Source organism: Scyliorhinus torazame, chromosome X (genome assembly GCF_047496885.1).
Source record: "Scyliorhinus torazame isolate Kashiwa2021f chromosome X, sScyTor2.1, whole genome shotgun sequence".
Taxonomy (NCBI): Eukaryota; Metazoa; Chordata; class Chondrichthyes; order Carcharhiniformes; family Scyliorhinidae; genus Scyliorhinus; species Scyliorhinus torazame.
In genome coordinates, this window is record NC_092738.1 from 27,685,748 (window position 1) to 27,704,048 (window position 18,301).

An 18,301-nucleotide genomic window follows, 5' to 3' on the forward strand; every position below is an offset into this window, starting at 1 on the left:
TCTGTATCTTCTCAGGAGTTGATTGGAACACCACCCCTTCACAGAATACTACAGTGCAGAAGAGGCCCTTTTGAGTCTGCACCGATGCATGAAAGGCCCTGACCTGCCTATCTAACCCCACTTGGCCCATAGCCTTGAATGCTATGACGTGCCAAGTGCTCATCCAGGTACCTTTTAAAGGATGTGCATTCCAGACAGTCACCACCCTCTGGGTAATAAGGTTTTTCCTCAAATCCCCCCATAATCTCCCACCCCTCACTTTGAACTTTTGTCCCCATAGCTGACCCTTCAACTAAGGAGAACTGCTCCCTAACCACACCCCTCACTCTTGTACACCTTGCTCAGGTCGCCCTCCTGTCTTCTCTGCTCCAGAGAAAACAACCCAAGCCTATCCAACCTCTTCCCATCTCAGGCAACACACTGGTGAATCTTCTCTGCACCCCGTCCAGTGCAATTATATCCATCCTAGAGGCGACCAGAACTGCACAGTACTCCAGCTGTGACCTCACCAGTTTTATACGGCTCCATCATGACCTCCCCGCTTTTGTAATCTATACCTCAATTGATAATGCTTCTTCTTTTCAAGTTACTCACCACCCTGACTTGGAAATATAATGCCGTTCCATCACCGTCGCTGCGTCAAAATCCTGCAACTGCCTCCCTAACAGCACTGTGGGGGTATCCACACCTCAGGGACTCAGCGGTCACCACCACCTTCTGAAGACCATCTAAGGACGGGCAATAAATGCTAGCCTAGCCAGCGATGTCCACATCACGCAAATTAATTTTTAAAATGCCTCCAAGCCACCAATCCCAAAGAAAAAACAATAAAGTCCAAAATAAATACTCAGACACTTTTCAATGGTCCAATATTTTTATTATTTCAAACCAAATTATTGGACTCCCAATGTTTACATAGGCTTCGGAGGGGGTCCACGTGGGAGGTTGGCCTGGAAAGAAAAATATTACATATCAGCATCCATACAAACTGTAGTCTGATACGCAATGTACAAAGCCTGCTCATAAACCAAATGTCTCAGATACGGTCATCCATCTCACCGGTGAAGATGTAAAACGTTTGCATATCAATAAGAAAGACCATGTGCACAGTACCTATGACCCAAGTGCTTTACAGCCAATTAAATACTTTTGAAGTGAAATCACGTGTATTTGGGAAATTCCTCTCCCTCATGGGAGTCATTGGCTAGCTGAAAGACAGAGGGTGGTGGTTGATGGGAAATGTTCAGAATGGAGCTCAGTTACAAGTGGCGTACCACAAGGATCTGTTCTGGGGCCGTTGCTGTTTGTCATTTTTATAAATGACCTAGAGGAGGGCGCAGAAGGGTGGGTGAGTAAATTTGCAGACGACACTAAAGTCGGTGGTGTTGTCGACAGTGCAGAAGGATGTAGCAGGTTACAGAGGGACATAGATAAGCTGCAGAGCTGGGCTGAGAGGTGGCAAATGGAGTTTAATGTAGAGACGTGTGAGGTGATTCACTTTGGAAGGAATAACAGGAATGCGGAATATTTGGCTAATGGTAAAGTTCTTGGAAGTGTGGCTGAGCAGAGGGATCTAGGTGTCCATGTACATAGATCCCTGAAAGTTGCCACCCAGGTTGATAGGGTTGTGAAGAAGGCCTATGGAGTGTTGGCCTTTATTGGTAGAGGGACTGAGTTCCGGAGTCAGGAGGTCATGTTGCAGCTGTACAAAACTCTGGTACGGCCGCATTTGGAGTATTGCGTACAGTTCTGGTCACCGCATTATAGGAAGGACGTGGAGGCTTTGGAGCGGGTGCAGAGGAGATTTACCAGGATGTTGCCTGGTATGGAGGGAAAATCTTATGAGGATAGGCTGATGGACTTGAGGTTGTTTTCGTTGGAGAGAAGGTTAAGAGGAGACTTAATAGAGGCATACAAAATGATCAGGGGGTTAGATAGGGTGGACAGTGAATCGTTCTATGTTCTATGGCAGAGGGCATCAACCTAAAATTCAGAATTCAAGTGACAACTCAGGGTAATTGGCCAGATTTGAAGCAATGGCCTGATTTTCTCCTCACCCCAACCTCTGAAATGTACTTAATAACCAGTTGTACTGGTTAGAATTTTCCAAAATTCCAGATTCTGGAAAAGTGAAGATTGGAATATGGCAAAGCTAACACTGCTATTCAAGAAAGGAGGCAGGGAAAAAACATAACTACAGGCCTGTCAGCCTGCCAAATTTAAGGAAGTCATAGAAAGGGGCTGGTTTAGCACACTGGGTTAAATCGCTGGCTTTTAAAGCAGACCAAGGCAGGCCAGCAGCAATTCCCGTACCAGCCTCCCCGAACAGGCGCCAGAATGTGGTAACTAGGGGCTTTTCACAGCAACTTCATTGAAGCCTACTCGTGACAATAAGCGATTTTCATTTTTCAAATGCACTTAGAAAAGGGAAATCATCATTCTCCCTGTCTGCGTGGGTTTCGCCCCCACAACCCAAAGATGTGCAGGCTAGGTGGATTGGCCACGCTAAATTGCCCCTTAATTGGAAAAAATGAATTTGGTATTCTAAATTAAAAAAAAAAAATCATAGAATTCATAGAGGGTTGAGGATGCACCATCACTCAACATATCTAAGGTTGGTATAAACAGATTTTTGATCAGAGAATGGAAACGGAGAAATATTTTAAAAGTATATAAATTTAGAGTACCCAATTGACCGACCCTACACATATTTTTGGGGGTGAGACCCACGCAGACACAGGGAGAATGATGATTTCCCTTTTCTAAGTGCATTTCTAGGACTTCCTTAAATTTGGCAGACTGACACGCCTGTAGTTTTGTTTTTCCCTGCCTCCTTTCTTGAATAGCAGTGTTAGCTTTGCCATATTCCAATCTCCACTCCACATGGACAGTGACCTGGGGCTGGGATCAAACCCGGGTCGTCGATGCCGTGAGACAGCTAACCACTGTGCCACCTTGCTGCCTCAAGTGGGAGAAATATATGAGTTGACACAGAACATCAGCCTAGATTTTATCGAACATTCATGGATCTATATGGTCTACCTCTGCTCCTATTCACGCCGTCAATTGCAAGAAGCCTTGAAAGGCCTCCAAATTCTCTTTGGAGCCTAGTGTCGCAGCTCTAGTGAGATCGAGTAACTTTCACATCTTTTGCTCTCGCTGGGGACTGCCATTAGCACTCGGTTTCCCTGGGTTTCTGTGGCTATGACTCATCTGTCATTCTCACTCCACAGTATAACTATTTCCCATTTTCTCTGTCTGTTAGCTTTGACAAAGAGTCATCGGACTGGAAACGTTAAGCTCTTTTCTCTCTCTACAGATGCTGCCATACCTGCTGAGATTTTCCAGCATTTTCTCTTTCATTCCAGATTCCAGCATCCGCAGTAATTTGCTTTTATATAGACCGAGTAACTGGTTAAGGACGTGGCATGGGAGTAAACTGACTTCACTAGACAACAAGATCAAGTTTATAGGATATCGCGTGCTACCAGCAAGGGTTTCAATACTTACGCCTGGCCTGAAACGTGGTGGTGGAGTTCGATCCTTCCTGGCCTCTCGTGAACGATTTCTCACCACTTTGCTATGGATAGCACAGCTGACACAGTAATGCAATTTCACGTACAGCTTGGGCAACACATAAGCTGAAAACAAAGAAAGGAGCGTCAGACCAAGCAACTGCAGCATATCTGAATTTTGAACAGAATCAGTGACAATCAGGTCATCTTACCTATTTACTTGAATTAAAATATTGGGGGAAAACAGGCGAGTAATCAGGTTATCACAGAAACTCACCATCAAAGACACTGGCCTCTGAAATATCTCGAACTGCAGCAGCCTCCACAATGTTGCGGATGACAAATTTCTTAATCGCTTTGTCCTTGGGGACGCAGCGGGCACAGTTTGTGCATCGAATGGGCTGGACATGGCCACGGCCCTTCTTGGCACGTCCGTTATTCCTTCGCTTCTTAGTCTGAAAAAAAGTATTGGTTCAATTTAAAAAAAATAATTGGAACAGTATTGTACAATTTACCAAGATTATAAAATGTCAGACCCACTCTGTCATCTGCAGTACCTCATCCTATTGTGCATCCTTGAATTGCAAGTGTTATGTTACTTGATGGGAGGGGTGAGAAGTGGAGCCCAAGGTCCTGCAACCATATCAGCTCCTAGCACAATAATTGCAGCAGTCTAAGTTGCCGTGGCCCAGATCAGCAAAATCCAGAACACTTCCTGGCTCAAAACAGCTTTTCCCTTTACAAGGTTTGTTTTAACTCTGAACCTGGGACGTGAGGGACTTGCTGACCATTCACTGCCTTAACCAACGCAGAAAAACACGTATCCTGCAATGGGACATGGAAAACGCCGGAGAAAGTTGCCCAGCGGCCGGGGCTGCAGGTGGGAAAGGCCGAGGCCTCTAAACGTTGGGCCCGAATCTGACGGAGCCTCCCGACAGCCCGAACTGAATACAGATCCGGGAAAGCAGTGAGGCGCGAGCGGGGAGGGGGAAGGCTGCATTTGCTGCCGCATCGCGGGGCCCAGGCCGCGGGTGGCCCGCGGTTTGCCGCCTCCTTCCCTCAGCCTCTCACTCACCATGTTCAGCACGCGTCCCAAAGAGGACGGCCAGGCGGCGCGCGCTCCTTTTATACCTCCGCCTCAAACCCCCCCCCCCCCCCGGGAGCCCGCCAAAACCTCCTGCCATTGCATATTAAAAACCACCAGCGCCCCGACAGCCCCACCACAGCCAATCCCCCCATGGCATTCCGCTAAAGGTCTTTTCCAAAGGTCATGGCAACGCGGACTAGCCGGGACTCCTTCATGTGGCGGATGCTCGGGCGGGAGTGCAGCAGTCCATCCCAGCGAGCAGCGCGAACAGCCGCCGCAGCTGATTGGCAGAGCCGCCTGTCAATCAGTGGATCCATCAATCCGATTGGATAGCCCTACCCCCACCCCGCGGATGCTGGAAAATTCAGCAGGTCTGGCAGCGTCTGTGGAGAATGAAACAGTGAACATCCCAGGTCAGGGACTTGTCTTCAGAACATTCCATTGAAATACTGCCTTTAATATAACAAAACATAGGACAGGTGCGGCAATAGAGAGGCTGCAGTTTAGGACTCATTCCATTGTGTAAGTCACTTAAAACCCAAGATATTACATACCTCAAATAATGCTAAATATAACGTTGATACAATCTGCACGGTGAAGTGAAATGTATTTAACCAAAGTGAGCCATATAACACGGGAAAGTGCAAACTCCTCACAAACAGTCACCCGAGGCTGGAATTGAACCCAGGTCCTCGGCACCGTGAGGGAGCAGTGCCAATCACTGTGTGCCCCCCACCCCCTAATACAATTGAAGGACAGCACAGTGCCACAGTGTAACATTAGCACAGGTGTCTCAGCTCCAGGGACCAGAGTTCAATCCCAACCTTGGTTGAGTTTGCACGTTCTCCCCATGTCTGCGTGGGTTTCCTCCGGGTGCTCCGGTTTCCTCCCACAGTCCCGAAAGGTGTGCTGTTAGGTGAATTGGACATTCTGAATTCTCCCTCTGTGACCCGAACAGGCTCTAGTGTGGCGACTAGGGGCTTTTCACAGTAACCTCATTGCAGTGTTAATGTAAGCCTACTTGTAACAATAATAAAGATTATTATAAGAGACCGGTTGAGGTCTCGCCAGGAAGCACCCAGGAAGTCCCGCCCACTACCACACTGAGTGCTTCTCCCGTTACACTGCACCCATTAACTTCCCAGGGACTCCCCCAAATCAAACAACAGTGCATTAGCCCAGGCTTTTATTCTGGTCAATTTCACCTCTGGTCTTGCAAAACAAGATTATTTTTTAAAACATGACAACTGCAGTCAAACACACTAATCCAGGCTTTTAACCATTAAATTGCCAAATGTTTATAATCCAATATATCTAAAATCCTTTATTCGTCACAGACTACACTACAGAAGTATTTGATTGGCTGTAAAGACATAGTGGGGAGTACAGAGCGCTTTGTCAACCGAGTGCTAAGTCAGAAATCTGGTGCAATTGCGGAGTATTTCTCAAGCTGTAATTTAGATTAACAGTCAGAATCTGACAAAACTTTAAAACTGGAAAAGAAACTGCAAGCTATTGAACAGAAAGTGCCTGACAGTGAACTGTCAATCAACTAAAAGTGCTTGCATGAATAAGTGGCAGTTACTTAGCAGTAAGCTGCTATTGTGAAAATTGCATAGGTATGACCTGGCCACACAAAGCAGGACAAATCCAACCAAGCCAATTACTGCCCCAGCAGTCTACTCTCGATCATCAGTAAGTTGATGGGAGGGGTCCTCAACAGTGCTATCAAGCGGCACTTACACGGCAATAACCAGCTCACTGGTGCTCAGTTCAGGTTCCATCAGGGCCACTCAACCCCTGACCTCAACCTCAGTCCAGACATGGACAAAACAGCTGAACTCGAGGTGAGGTGACGTGAGAGCGACTGCCCTTGACATCAAGGCAGCATTTCACCGAGTATGGTATCAAGAAGCCCAAGCAAATTTGGGATTGGGGGAAAACTCCCCACTGGTTGAAGTCATACCTAGCACAAAGGAAGATGGTTGGGGCTGTTGGAGGTCAATCATCTTGGTCCCGGAACATCCTCAGGGTTGTGCCCTTGGCCGAACCATCTTCAGCTTTTCATCAATGACTCCCTCTCCATCAAAAGGTCAGAAATGGGGATGTTTGTGGATAATTGCAAGTGCTCAGTATCATTTGTGACTTCTCAGATATTGAAGACGTCCGTGTTTATATGCAACACAACCTGGACAATATTCAGGATTGGGCTGACAAGTGGCAAGTAACATTCGTACCACACAAGTGACCATAACTAACAAGAGGCCTGAGGTAATTCTCAAGGCACCACAGTAACTGATAGAATTTGAATTCAATAATAAATCTGGAATATAAAACTAATCTCAGTAATGGTGACCACAAAACTAGCATTGATTGTTGTAAAAACCCATCTGGTTCACTACCATGCTTTAAGGAAGGAAATCTGCCATCCTTACCTGGTCTGGCCGACATGACTCCAGGGTTATCTCTTAAATGCCCTCTAAAACGGTGTGCCAAGTCACTCAGTTCAGGGCAATTTGGGATAGACAACAAATGCTGGCTTTGCCAGTGATGCTTACATCTCAGTAAAGAATTAAAAAAACATCTCCCCATGACATTCAATGGTATTACCATTGCTGAAGTCAACATCCTGAGTTTACATTGACCAGAACCTGAACAGGACCAGCCTAGGGCAGCAAGTTGGCACAATGGTTAGCACTGCTGCCTCACAGCATCAGAGATCCGGGATCGATTCTGGCCTTAGGTGACCGTTTGGAGTTTACATTTTCTCCCCGTGTACGGGTGGGTTTCCTCCGGGTGCGGAGTTTCCTTCAACAGTCCAAAGGTGTGTAGGTTCGGTGAATTGGCCTTGCTACATTACCCCTTAATTGGAAAAAAAATGAATTGAATCCTCAAGTTTATAAAAAAAAAGATCTCCTGCTTCAATTAAAAAAATCATAGAATTCATACAGAGGAGGTGACCATTCGGCCCATCGACTCTACACCGACCCTCTGAAAGAGCACCCTACCTAGGCCCAATCCCCCACCCTATCCATGGAACCCCACCGAGGGACAATTTAGCATGATCAATCTACTAACTGGCACATCGATGGACTGGGAGGAAACCGGAACACCCGGAGGAAACCCACGCACACACGGGGAGAATGTGCAAACTCCATACAGCCAGTCACCCAAGTTTGGAATCGAACTTGGGTCCCTGGTGCTTTGAGGCAGCAGTGATAACCACTGTGCCACCATGCCATCGTTAATGGAATTGTGTTTTGATTGGAGATTCCCTGGAGGGTAGATAATTTATTGGGGGGGCGGGGAAGAAGAGTGGTGTTTAGTCCTAGCTAAGCAGGTCATGGAACTTAGTGGGATACAGATGATGTAATTAATGGGAGGATCCAGGTCTGAGTCTGACAAGACAGAAGTGTCCTGGATCTGCTCTTCAAAGGAACTCTCTCCAAAATACTCTACACAGCTAAGCAAGTAAACCTATTTTGTTAACTTAATAAGTGGCATTTGAACTGCATTGGGTTGCTTAATTAGAGTGAGTAGCAGGTATCAATAGTAAGTTTAGGTTTTTCCTTGTACTTAAGAACTGATTAACTGATAATTGTAAAACAATTCATTTGACGTTAATGTGGTTAGTTCAATGTTTAAATTAAAGTTTGTTTTAACATAAAAGGCAGGTTGGTTAGCAAATTAAAAATGTCTGGGATTGATGGGTCCTTGGCAGCATGGATTTAGAAGCTGGTTAAGAGATAGGAAACAGAGGGTAGGTATAGATGGGCATGTCTCAGACTGGAGACGAGTTGAAAGTGGTGTTCCCCAGGGCTCAGTGTTGGGACCCTTGCTTTTTCTGATTTATATAAACAATTCAGAGAAGTGTTGAGGGCAAAAATCTCTAAATTTACAGATGATACTAAGCGAGGGAGAATAGTGAATTGCGAGGGTGATGCTGAGCAACTTCAGAGGGAGATTGACAAGTTGGTCAAATGGGCAGACACCTGGCAGATTAATTTCAATGCAGCAAAATGTGAGGCAATGCATTTTGGTCGAAGAAACATGGGAGACAATATAGGCTCAATGTTACTGAGGGGAGGACAGGAACAGAGGGATCTCAGGGTTTAAATAATTCTCTGACGGTGACCAGGCAAGTTGAAACAGTTGTTAAGGCGGCTTATAGGACTTGCGGGTGCGGCGATGACCAGCTAAGTCGCACGTTTCGGCAGCTCCCGGTGGAACGGACTTTTGGGCTCTTAATAGGAGCCCCAACGGCAATTTAAACGGCCAAAAACACTGTGCGGTAAACCAGAAGGGAATCCCCCCCGGACACGCATGGATAAGAGAGAGGATAGCGGCCGGATTGCGGAGGATCCTCTGGAGCAGCGGCAAGGAAGGGAAGCTCAAAGCAAGATGGCGTCGGAAGGTGGCCGCTTGTTATGGGGTCCGGACCAACAAGAGTTCATGCGGCGCTGTGTGGAAGAGCTGAAAAAGGAGTTGAAGAAGGAGCTGTTGGCCCCGATATTACAGGCGATTGAAGGGCTAAAGGAGGAGCAGAGGACACAAGAGCTGGAGCTTCGGGTCGTGAAGGCAAAGGCTGCTGAAAATGAAGACGAAATACAGGGCCTGGTGGTGAAGACAGAGACGCACGAGGCACAGCACAAAAGGTGTGTGGAAAGGTTGGAAGTACTGGAGAATAACTCGAGGAGGAAGAATCTAAGAGTTCTGGGCCTTCCCGAAGGCGCAGAAGGGGCGGACGTCGGGACATACGTGAGCACGATGCTTCACTCGCTAATGGGATCGGAGGCCCCGACGGGCTCCTTGGAGGTGGAGGGAGCTTATCGAGTTCTGGCGCGAAGACCGAAGGCTGGAGAAATACCCCGAGCTATAGTGGTGAGGTTTCTCCGCTATAATGACAGAGAGACGGTCCTCAGATGGGCGAAGAAAACTCGGAGCTGTAGGTGGGAGAACGCGGTGATCCGCGTATACCAGGACTGGAGTGCGGAGGTGGCGAGAAGGAGGGCAAGTTTTAATCGGGCTAAGGCGGTGCTTCACAAAAAGATGATCCAGTTTGGAATGTTGCAACCGGCGAGATTGTGGGTCACACACCAAGGGAAGCACCACTACTTTGAGACGGCAGAAGAGGCGTGGACATTCATTGTGGACGAGAAGCTGGAATAGTCGGGCAAGAGAAAGAACTTTTGGGACAAAGTGGTGGGGTGATTATGTGGGGGCGAGGAAAAAAGTTGGGGGGGGGGGGGGGGGAGAGATGTTTTTTTTCAATTTGTTAATTTTGCGATCCTGGAACTTTTCTCTCTTCCCCATGTTGGGGGGGGGGGGGCGGGGGGGAGAGAGTATGAGGAACTGTGGGCGCCGGCCATTAGGGGCGGGGCCGAGTGGGAAACGCGGGCTTTGTTCCCGCGCAGAGAAATGGCATTCGACAGAGTGGAGTGGGATTATCTGTGGGAGGTGCTGAGGAGATTTGGTTTTGGAGAAGGGTATATCGGATGGGTACAGCTGCTGTATAGGGCCCCGGTGACGAGCGTGGTCACGAACAGACAGAGGTCTGACTACTTCCGTCTTCATAGAGGGACGAGGCAGGGGTGTCCCCTGTCTCCGTTACTGTTTGCATTGGCGATTGAGCCCCTGGCCATAGCACTGAGGGGCTCCAGGAAGTGGAGGGGAGTACTCAGGGGAGGAGAAGAACACCGGGTATCTTTGTATGCAGATGATTTATTGCTGTATGTTGCGGACCCGGAGGAGGGGATGCCTGAGATAATGCAGACGTTCGGGGAGTTTGGGGAATTTTCGGGGTACAAATTGGCGAGAAGGCGAGTCGGCTACTGGCCCACCAATTGAGGAAGAGGGGAGCAGCGAGGGAGATAGGTGGGGTGAGAGATGAGGAGGGAGAGATGGAACGGGGAGCGGAGAGAGTGAACGGGGTGTTCAAGGCATTTTATGAGAGGTTATATAAGGCTCAGCCCCCGGAAGGGAAGGAGGGAATGATGCATTTCCTGGATCAGCTGGAATTCCCCAAGGTGGAGGAGCAGGAGAGGGCGGGACTGGGAGCACAGATTGAGATGGAGGAGGTGGTAAAAGGGATTGGGAGCATGCAGGCGGGGAAGGCCCCGGGACCGGATGGATTCCCGGTGGAATTTTATAGGAAGTATATGGACCTACTGGCCCCGCTTTTGACGAGAACCTTTAATGAGACCAGGGAAAGGGGGCAGCTGCCCCCGACTATGTCGGAGGCAACGATATCGCTCCTTTTGAAGAAGGAAAAAGACCCGCTGCAGTGTGGGTCCTACAGGCCCATTTCCCTTTTAAATGTAGATGCTAAGCTCCTGGCTAAGGTGATGGCGACGAGGATAGAGGACTGTGTCCCGGGGGTGGTCCACGAGGATCAAATTGGGTTCGTTAAGGGGAGACAGCTGAACACGAACATACGGAGGTTGCTAGGGGTAATGATGATGCCCCGCCAGAGGGGGAGGCGGAGATAGTGGTGGCGATGGACGCCGAGAAAGCATTCGACAGAGTGGAGTGGGATTATCTGTGGGAGGTGCTGAGGAGATTTGGTTTTGGAGAAGGGTATATCGGATGGGTACAGCTGCTGTATAGGGCCCCGGTGACGAGCGTGGTCACGAACAGACAGAGGTCTGACTACTTCCGTCTTCATAGAGGGACGAGGCAGGGGTGTCCCCTGTCTCCGTTACGGTTTGCATTGGCGATTGAGCCCCTGGCCATAGCACTGAGGGGCTCCAGGAAGTGGAGGGGAGTACTCAGGGGAGGAGAAGAACACCGGGTATCTTTGTATGCAGATGATTTATTGCTGTATGTTGCGGACCCGGAGGAGGGGATGCCTGAGATAATGCAGACGTTCGGGGAGTTTGGGGAATTTTCGGGGTACAAATTGAATATGGGGAAGAGTGAGTTGTTTGTGGTGCATCCGGGGGAGCAGAGCAGGGGAATAGATGGCTTACCGCTGAGGAAGGTGACAAGAGATTTCCGGTACTTAGGGATTCAGATAGCCAGGAGTTGGGGAACCTTACATAGGCTTAATTTAAGATTGGTGGAACAGATGGAGGAGGATTTTAAGAGATGGGACATGGTGCTCCTGTCACTGGTGGGTAGGGTGCAGGCGGTCAAAATGGTAGTCCTCCCGAGATTCCTTTTTGTGTTTCAGTGCCTTCCGGTGATGGTCACAAAGGCTTTTTTCAAGAGAATTGAGAAAAGTGTCATGAGTTTTGTGTGGGCCGGGAAGACCCCGAGAGTGAGAGCCACGTGGAAGAGATTGGAGATGGCGTCCTGCAAAGGAACCAGCCTACAAGCAATGGTGACGGCAACTGAGAGATCTGTTCATAGACGGGACGTTTGCGAGTCTGGGAGCGCTGACGGAAAAATATGGGTTGCCCCAAGGGAATGAATTTCGATACATGCAACTGAGGGCTTTTGCGAGGCAGCAGGTGAGGGAATTCCCGCAGCTCCCAATGCAGGAGATTCAAGGTAGAGTGATCTCAGGGACATGGGTGGGGGATGGTAGGGTGTCGGATATATACAGGGAAATGAGGGACGAGGGGGAGATCATGGTGGATGAGCTGAAGGGGAAATGGGAAGAAGAGCTGGGGGAAGAGATTGAGGAGGGGCTGTGGGCTGATGCCCTACGTAGGGTAAACTCGTCGTCCTCGTGCACCAGGCTAAGCCTGATACAATTCAAGGTTTTACACAGGGCGCATATGACCGGAGCACGGCTCAGTAAATTTTTCGGGGCAGAGGATAGGTGTGGGAGATGCTCGAGGAGCCCAGCAAACCACACCCACATGTTTTGGTCATGTCCGGCACTGCAGGGGTTCTGGGTGGGGGTGGCAAAGGTGCTTTCAAAAGGTGGTGGGGGTCTGGGTCGAGCCAGGCTGAGGGTTGGCTATATTCGGGGTTGCAGAAGAGCCGGGAGTGCAGGAGGCGAAAGAGGCGGATGTCTTGGCCTTTGCGTCCCTAGTAGCCCGGCGAAGGATATTGCTTATGTGGAAGGAAGCCAAACCCCCGGGCGTGGAGACCTGGATAAATGACATGGCAGGGTTTATAAAACTAGAACGGATAAAGTTCGCACTAAGGGGTTCGGCTCAAGGGTTCACCAGGCGGTGGCAACCGTTCATTGACTACCTCGCAGAGCGATAAAGGAAATGGGAAGGTAATAGCAGCAACCCGGGGGGGGGGAAGAGAGAGAGAGAGGAAAGAGCCCGGGCGGGTCCTCAGGGGTGTTTTTGTATAGATATTTGTAGTAGGCTATGGATATTGGATTGTTTGATTTTATTTTTGGAGAGTTATTATTTTTGATATGGCAGTTGCCATTTAGTTTATATATATATTATTTATTTATTTGTTAAAAACGGCCACTGTTATTTATTGTTATAAAAAGGAAAACCTTTGTATTGTTTTGTTTGGCCAAAAGAATTTGAATAAAATATATTTTAAAAAAAAAAGGAAGGCTTATAGGATCCTTGGGTTTATAAATAGAGGCATAGAGGATAAAACCAAGGAAGTGATGCTACACCTCTACAAATCATTGATCAGACCACATTTGGAGTATCGTGTTCAGTTCTGGGCACCTTATTTAAGGAAGGATGTTGAAGCCCTGGAGAGAGTGCAGAGGAGATTTACTGGAATGATACCAGGAATGAGGAATTTTAGGAATAAGGAATTTTAGATACAAGGAAAGCTAGGGGAAATTGGACTTGTTCTCCTTGGAGCAGAGAAGATTCAGAGGTGACCTTATTGAGGTGTTCAAAATTCTGAACAGTTTTGACAGGGTGAAGAAGGCTATTCTGTTTCCACTAGTTCATATGTCAGTGACTAGGGGGTCACAATTTCAAGATGGTCAGTAAGAGAGCTGGGAGTGTGAGGAGGAGAAACTTCTTTACAGAGCTGTTGGGGTTTGGAATGTGGTGGAGGTGGATTCCATACCAGAGAGAGCTGGATATATATTTAAAAGTGATGAATTTAGAGGGCTATGGAGATAGGGCTGGAGAATGGGACTAGCTAGGTTGTTCTTCCGGGAGCTGGTGCAGACGCGATGGGCCAAATGGCTTCCTTTTGTGCTGTAAAATTCTCCGATTCTATGTTCAGAGTCAACATTACTGTGAAGTATCCTTTCCTCACAATTTTACAAATTAAAAAGCTGTTTTATCCGGCGTTCTCATCCGGTATCCTAACAAAATGTTGGGTCTGGTCTGGTATCTGACCAGCATACATGTGGAACCTGATGTCTTTTCAAATTACCCATTGTATGTAAAGCTCTTGAGATACGATAAAGTGTTCACAATAGTGCAAGTCTGTTCTTTCATTCTTTAGACTGTGTTTCAAAAGCCTGCTGATGCATATTATCTGGTGTTACACAAGACAAATAGCTACTTGGATCATTAGAACTGCACCTCAGCATGAATCAATAATTTCAGATAATTGGGAAGCGAGGGAAAAACATTTCCTGGTCCCATCACTAAAGAGCACTGTCTATTGTCTCCATTATTTCAGTGTCTTTTACCTTTCTTTTAAATTTAGCCTATAATGTGGCAAAGATAGTGGGAAGTCAGAAGATTGGGAAGACTACAAAAACAAACAGAGGATAACAAAGAGAGAAATAAGGAAAGAGAGGATCAAATTTGAAGGTAGGCTAGCCAGTAACATTAGGAATGATAGTAAAAGTTTCTTTAAATACATTAAAAACAAACGGGAGGCAAAAGTTGACATTGGGCCGCTCCAAAATGACGCTGGTAATTTTGTGATGGGAGACAAGGAAATAGCTGAGGAACTGAATAAGTACTTTGCGTCAGTCTTCACAGTAGAAGACATGAGTAATATCCCAACAATTCCGGAGAGTCAGGGGGCAGAGTTGAATATGGTAGCCATCACAAAGGAGAAAGTGCTAGAGAAACTAAGAGGTCTAAAAATTGATAAATCCCCGGGCCCAGATGGGCTACATCCTAGAGTTCTAAAGGAGATAGCTGAAGAAATAGTGGAGGCGTTAGTTATGATCTTTCAAAAGTCACTGGAGTCAGGGAAAGTCCCAGAGGATTGGAAAATCGCTGTTGTAACCCCCCTGTTCAAGAAGGGAACAAGGAAAAAGATGGAAAATTATAGGCCAATTAGCCTAACCTCGGTTGTTGGCAAGATTCTAGAATCCATTGTTAAGGATGAGATTTCTAAATTCTTGGAAGTGCAGGGTCGGATTAGGACAAGTCAGCATGGATTTAGTAAGGGGAGGTCGTGCCTGACAAACCTGTTAGAGTTCTTTGAAGAGATAACAAATAGGTTAGACCAAGGAGAGCCAATGGATGTTATCTATCTTGACTTCCAAAAGGCCTTTGATAAGGTGCCTCACGGGAGACTGCTGAGTAAAATAAGGGCCCATGGTATTCGAGGCAGGGTACTAACATGGATTGACGATTGGCTGTCAGGCAGAAGGCAGAGAGTTGGGATAAAAGGTTCTTTTTCGGAATGGCAACCGGTGACGAGTGGTGTCCCGCAGGGTTCAGTGTTGGGGCCACAGCTGTTCTCTTTATATATTAACGATCTAGATGACGGGACTGGGGGCATTCTGGCTAAGTTTGCCGATGATACAAAGATAGGTGGAGGGGCAGGTAGTATGGAGGAGGTGGGGAGGCTGCAAAAAGATTTAGACAGTTTAGGAGAGTGGTCCAAGAAATGGCTGATGAAATTCAACGTGGGCAAGTGAGAGGTCTTGCACTTTGGAAAAAAGACTAGAGGCATGGACTATTTTCTAAACGGTGACAAAATTCATAATGCTGAAGTGCAAAGGGACTTGGGAGTCCTAGTCCAGGATTCTCGAAAGGTAAACTTGCAGGTTGAGTCCGTAATTAAGAAAGCAAATGCAATGTTGTCATTCATCTCAAGAGGCTTGGAATATAAAAGCAGGGATGTACTTCTGAAGCTTTATAAAGCATTAGTTAGGCCCCATTTAGAATACTGTGAGCAATTTTGGGCCCCACACCTCAGGAAGGACATACTGGCACTGGAGCGGGTCCAGCGGAGATTCACACTGATGATCCCAGGAATGGTAGGCCTAACATACGATGAACGTCTGAGGATCCTGGGATTATATTCATTGGAGTTTAGGAGGTTGAGGGGAGATCTAATAGAAACTTACAAGATAATGAATGGCTTAGATAGGGTGGATGTAGGGAAGTTGTTTCCATTAGCAGGGGAGACTAGGACCCGGGGGCACAGCCTTAGAATAAAAGGGAGTCACTTTAGAACAGAGATGAGGAGAAATTTCTTCAGCCAGAGAGTGGTGGGTCTGTGGAATTCATTGCCACAGAGGGCGGTGGAGGCCGGGACGTTGAGTGTCTTTAAGACAGAAGTTGATAAATTCTTGATTTCTCGAGGAATTAAGGGCTATGGAGAGAGAGCGGGTAAATGGAGTTGAAATCAGCCATGATTGAATGGTGGAGTGGACTCGATGGGCCGAATGGCCTTACTTCCACTCCTATGTCTTATGGTCTTATGGTCAACAGCTTCCATCTCCGAGTGAACCCATCCGCCGACCCCCTCAAGATGAGCTTCAGAATTTCCCACACCCCGCTTTTGGCGGCTCCAAGTCCCGTCACCCGAGCTAGATCTGTCTCCGGGCTATCAGGGAGGCAAAAGCCAAAACATCGGCCACTCTCACCCAGTGGACTCCTGGATCTTCCGACACCCCAAATATCGCCATCTCCACCCCCAGCACCTTAGACATTCTGTCCGCAAACCCCTGCCAGAACCCTTTCAACCTTGGACACACCCAGAACATGTGTACATGGTTCGCGGGCCTCCCCGCACATACCTATCCTCCACCCCCTCAACGAACCTACTCATCCTTGCTACTGTCATTTTTGCCCTTATGTATTACCTTAAACTGAATGAGGCTTAGCCTCGCACACAGCGAGGATGCATTCAACCTTCGCAAGGCCTCTGCCCACATCTCGCCCCCCACCCCCCCAGTCCATCAACTCCTTGTAGACCTCGGACACCTTCCTCGACCCTATCACATCCCTCAACAGCACCTTGTCCTGCAACCCCAGGGGCAGCAGCCCAGGAAAGGACGGCACCTCTCTTGTCTCGGACCTGCAGGTACCTAAAACCGTTCCCCCTGGGCAGCTTGTACTCTTCTTCCAGGTCCTCCAGCTTTGCAAATTTGTCCCCTATGAACAGATTTTCAAATCGCTCAAACCCTGCCTGCGCCACCCTCTGAAACCTCGCACCCAACCCCTGCCCTGGTGCAAACCGATGGTTGTCGTAGATCGGTGCCCACACCGAGGCACCCTCCAGTCTCAAGTGCTGCCTCCGCTGCTCCCACACCTTTAGAGCAGATACCACCACTGGGCTCCCGGAGACCTGGCCGGCAAGAACGGCAGAGATGCCGACAACAAAGCCCTCAAACATGTTCCCCTACATGATGTTGCCTCCATCCGTCCCCGTCCCACCCACCCCTGCTCCAAGAAAGCCCTGCTAACCTGCGGGGTCTTCCCCGCCCACACGAATCCAGAGATCAGTGCATTGACCTTCTTAAAAAAACGACTTGGGGACGAAGATTGGGAGGTTCTGAAACACAAGTAAACCTTGGCAGCACCGTCATTTTTACTGTCTGCACCCGTCCTGGCCAGCGATTGCGGCAGCACATCCCACCTCTTGAAATCCACTTTCATCTGCTCCACCAGCCGAGCCAGGTTTAGCTTGTGCAGCTGCGCCCAGCCCCGTGCCACCTGGATGCCCAAGAATCTAAAGCTCGCCTCCACCACCCTAAATGGCAACTCACCTAACCTCCATTCCTGCCCTCTGGTCTCAATTGGGAACAACTCGCTTTTCCTCATATTCAGCTTGTATCCCAAGAACTGGCCAAACTCCCCCAGGATCCTCATGATACCTCTGGTACTGCCCAACGGGTTCGAAATATACAGCAACAGGTCGTCTACATATAATGAGATCGTGCTCGACGCCCTCCCTCCCCCACCCAATTCCCTTCCAGTTCCTCAACTATGGCCCTAAGCGCCATTGTCAACGGCTCTATCGCCAAGGTGAAGAGCAACGGGGAGAGCGAGCATCACTGCCTCACCCCACGATGCAGCGTGAAGTACCCCAAACTCACTCGGTTCAACCGCACGCTCGCGACCAGCGCTTTATAAAGCAGCCGGACCCAATCTACAAACACCCTGCCGAAACCAAACTGCCCCAACACCTCCAATAGGTACTCCCACTCCACCTGATCGATTGCCTTCTCCGCGTCCATCGCCACCACTACCTCTACCTCCTGCCCCTCTGAAGGCACCTTGATTACATTAAGCAGCGTCATGTTCAGCGTCAACTGCCTCCCCTTCACAAACCCCGTTTGATCTTCACCCATCACCCCGGGACGCAATCCTCGATCCACAAGGCCGAACCTTCGCCAACACCTTCAGTAGTGACATCGGGTTGAACGACCCACACAGCTCCGGATCCTTATCCTTTTTGAATATCAGGGAGATGGAAGCCTGTGACAATGTAGGAGGGAGTCCCCTCTTCTCTCTTCCCCCCTCCCCCCCCCAGCCTCATTATACACCCTCACCAGCAGTGGCCCCAGGTCCGCCCCAAACCTTTTATAAAACTTTACCGGGAATCCGTCCTGACCCCGGAGCTTTCCCTGCCTACACGTCCCCATACTGTCCATCACCTCCCCAAACCCAAT

General features: G+C 48.5%; 1 protein-coding gene across 1 annotated transcript; it reads right to left on the reverse strand.

The window, feature by feature from the left end:
* Positions 1-855: 855 nt before the first annotated feature.
* On the reverse strand, positions 856-4,673 carry rps26 (ribosomal protein S26). The gene is made up of 4 exons (XM_072493860.1): positions 4,591-4,673; positions 3,793-3,970; positions 3,511-3,641; positions 856-950 (listed from the first exon to the last, which is right to left on the reverse strand). The coding sequence occupies exons 1-4, from the start codon at positions 4,591-4,593 to the stop codon at positions 912-914; spliced, it is 351 nt and encodes a 116-aa protein (XP_072349961.1). The 5' UTR covers positions 4,594-4,673; the 3' UTR covers positions 856-911.
* Positions 4,674-18,301: the final 13,628 nt, after the last annotated feature.

Excerpts from the sequence above, each read along its gene's own strand:
- rps26 (XM_072493860.1), bottom strand. Across the intron at positions 3,642-3,792 it reads AGAGGCCAGTGTCTTTGATG|CTTATGTGTTGCCCAAGCTG; the intron begins GTGAGTTTCTGT and ends CTTTGTTTTCAG. Across the intron at positions 951-3,510 it reads CACCACGTTTCAGGCCAGGC|GCCAACCTCCCACGTGGACC; the intron begins GTAAGTATTGAA and ends TTTTCTTTCCAG.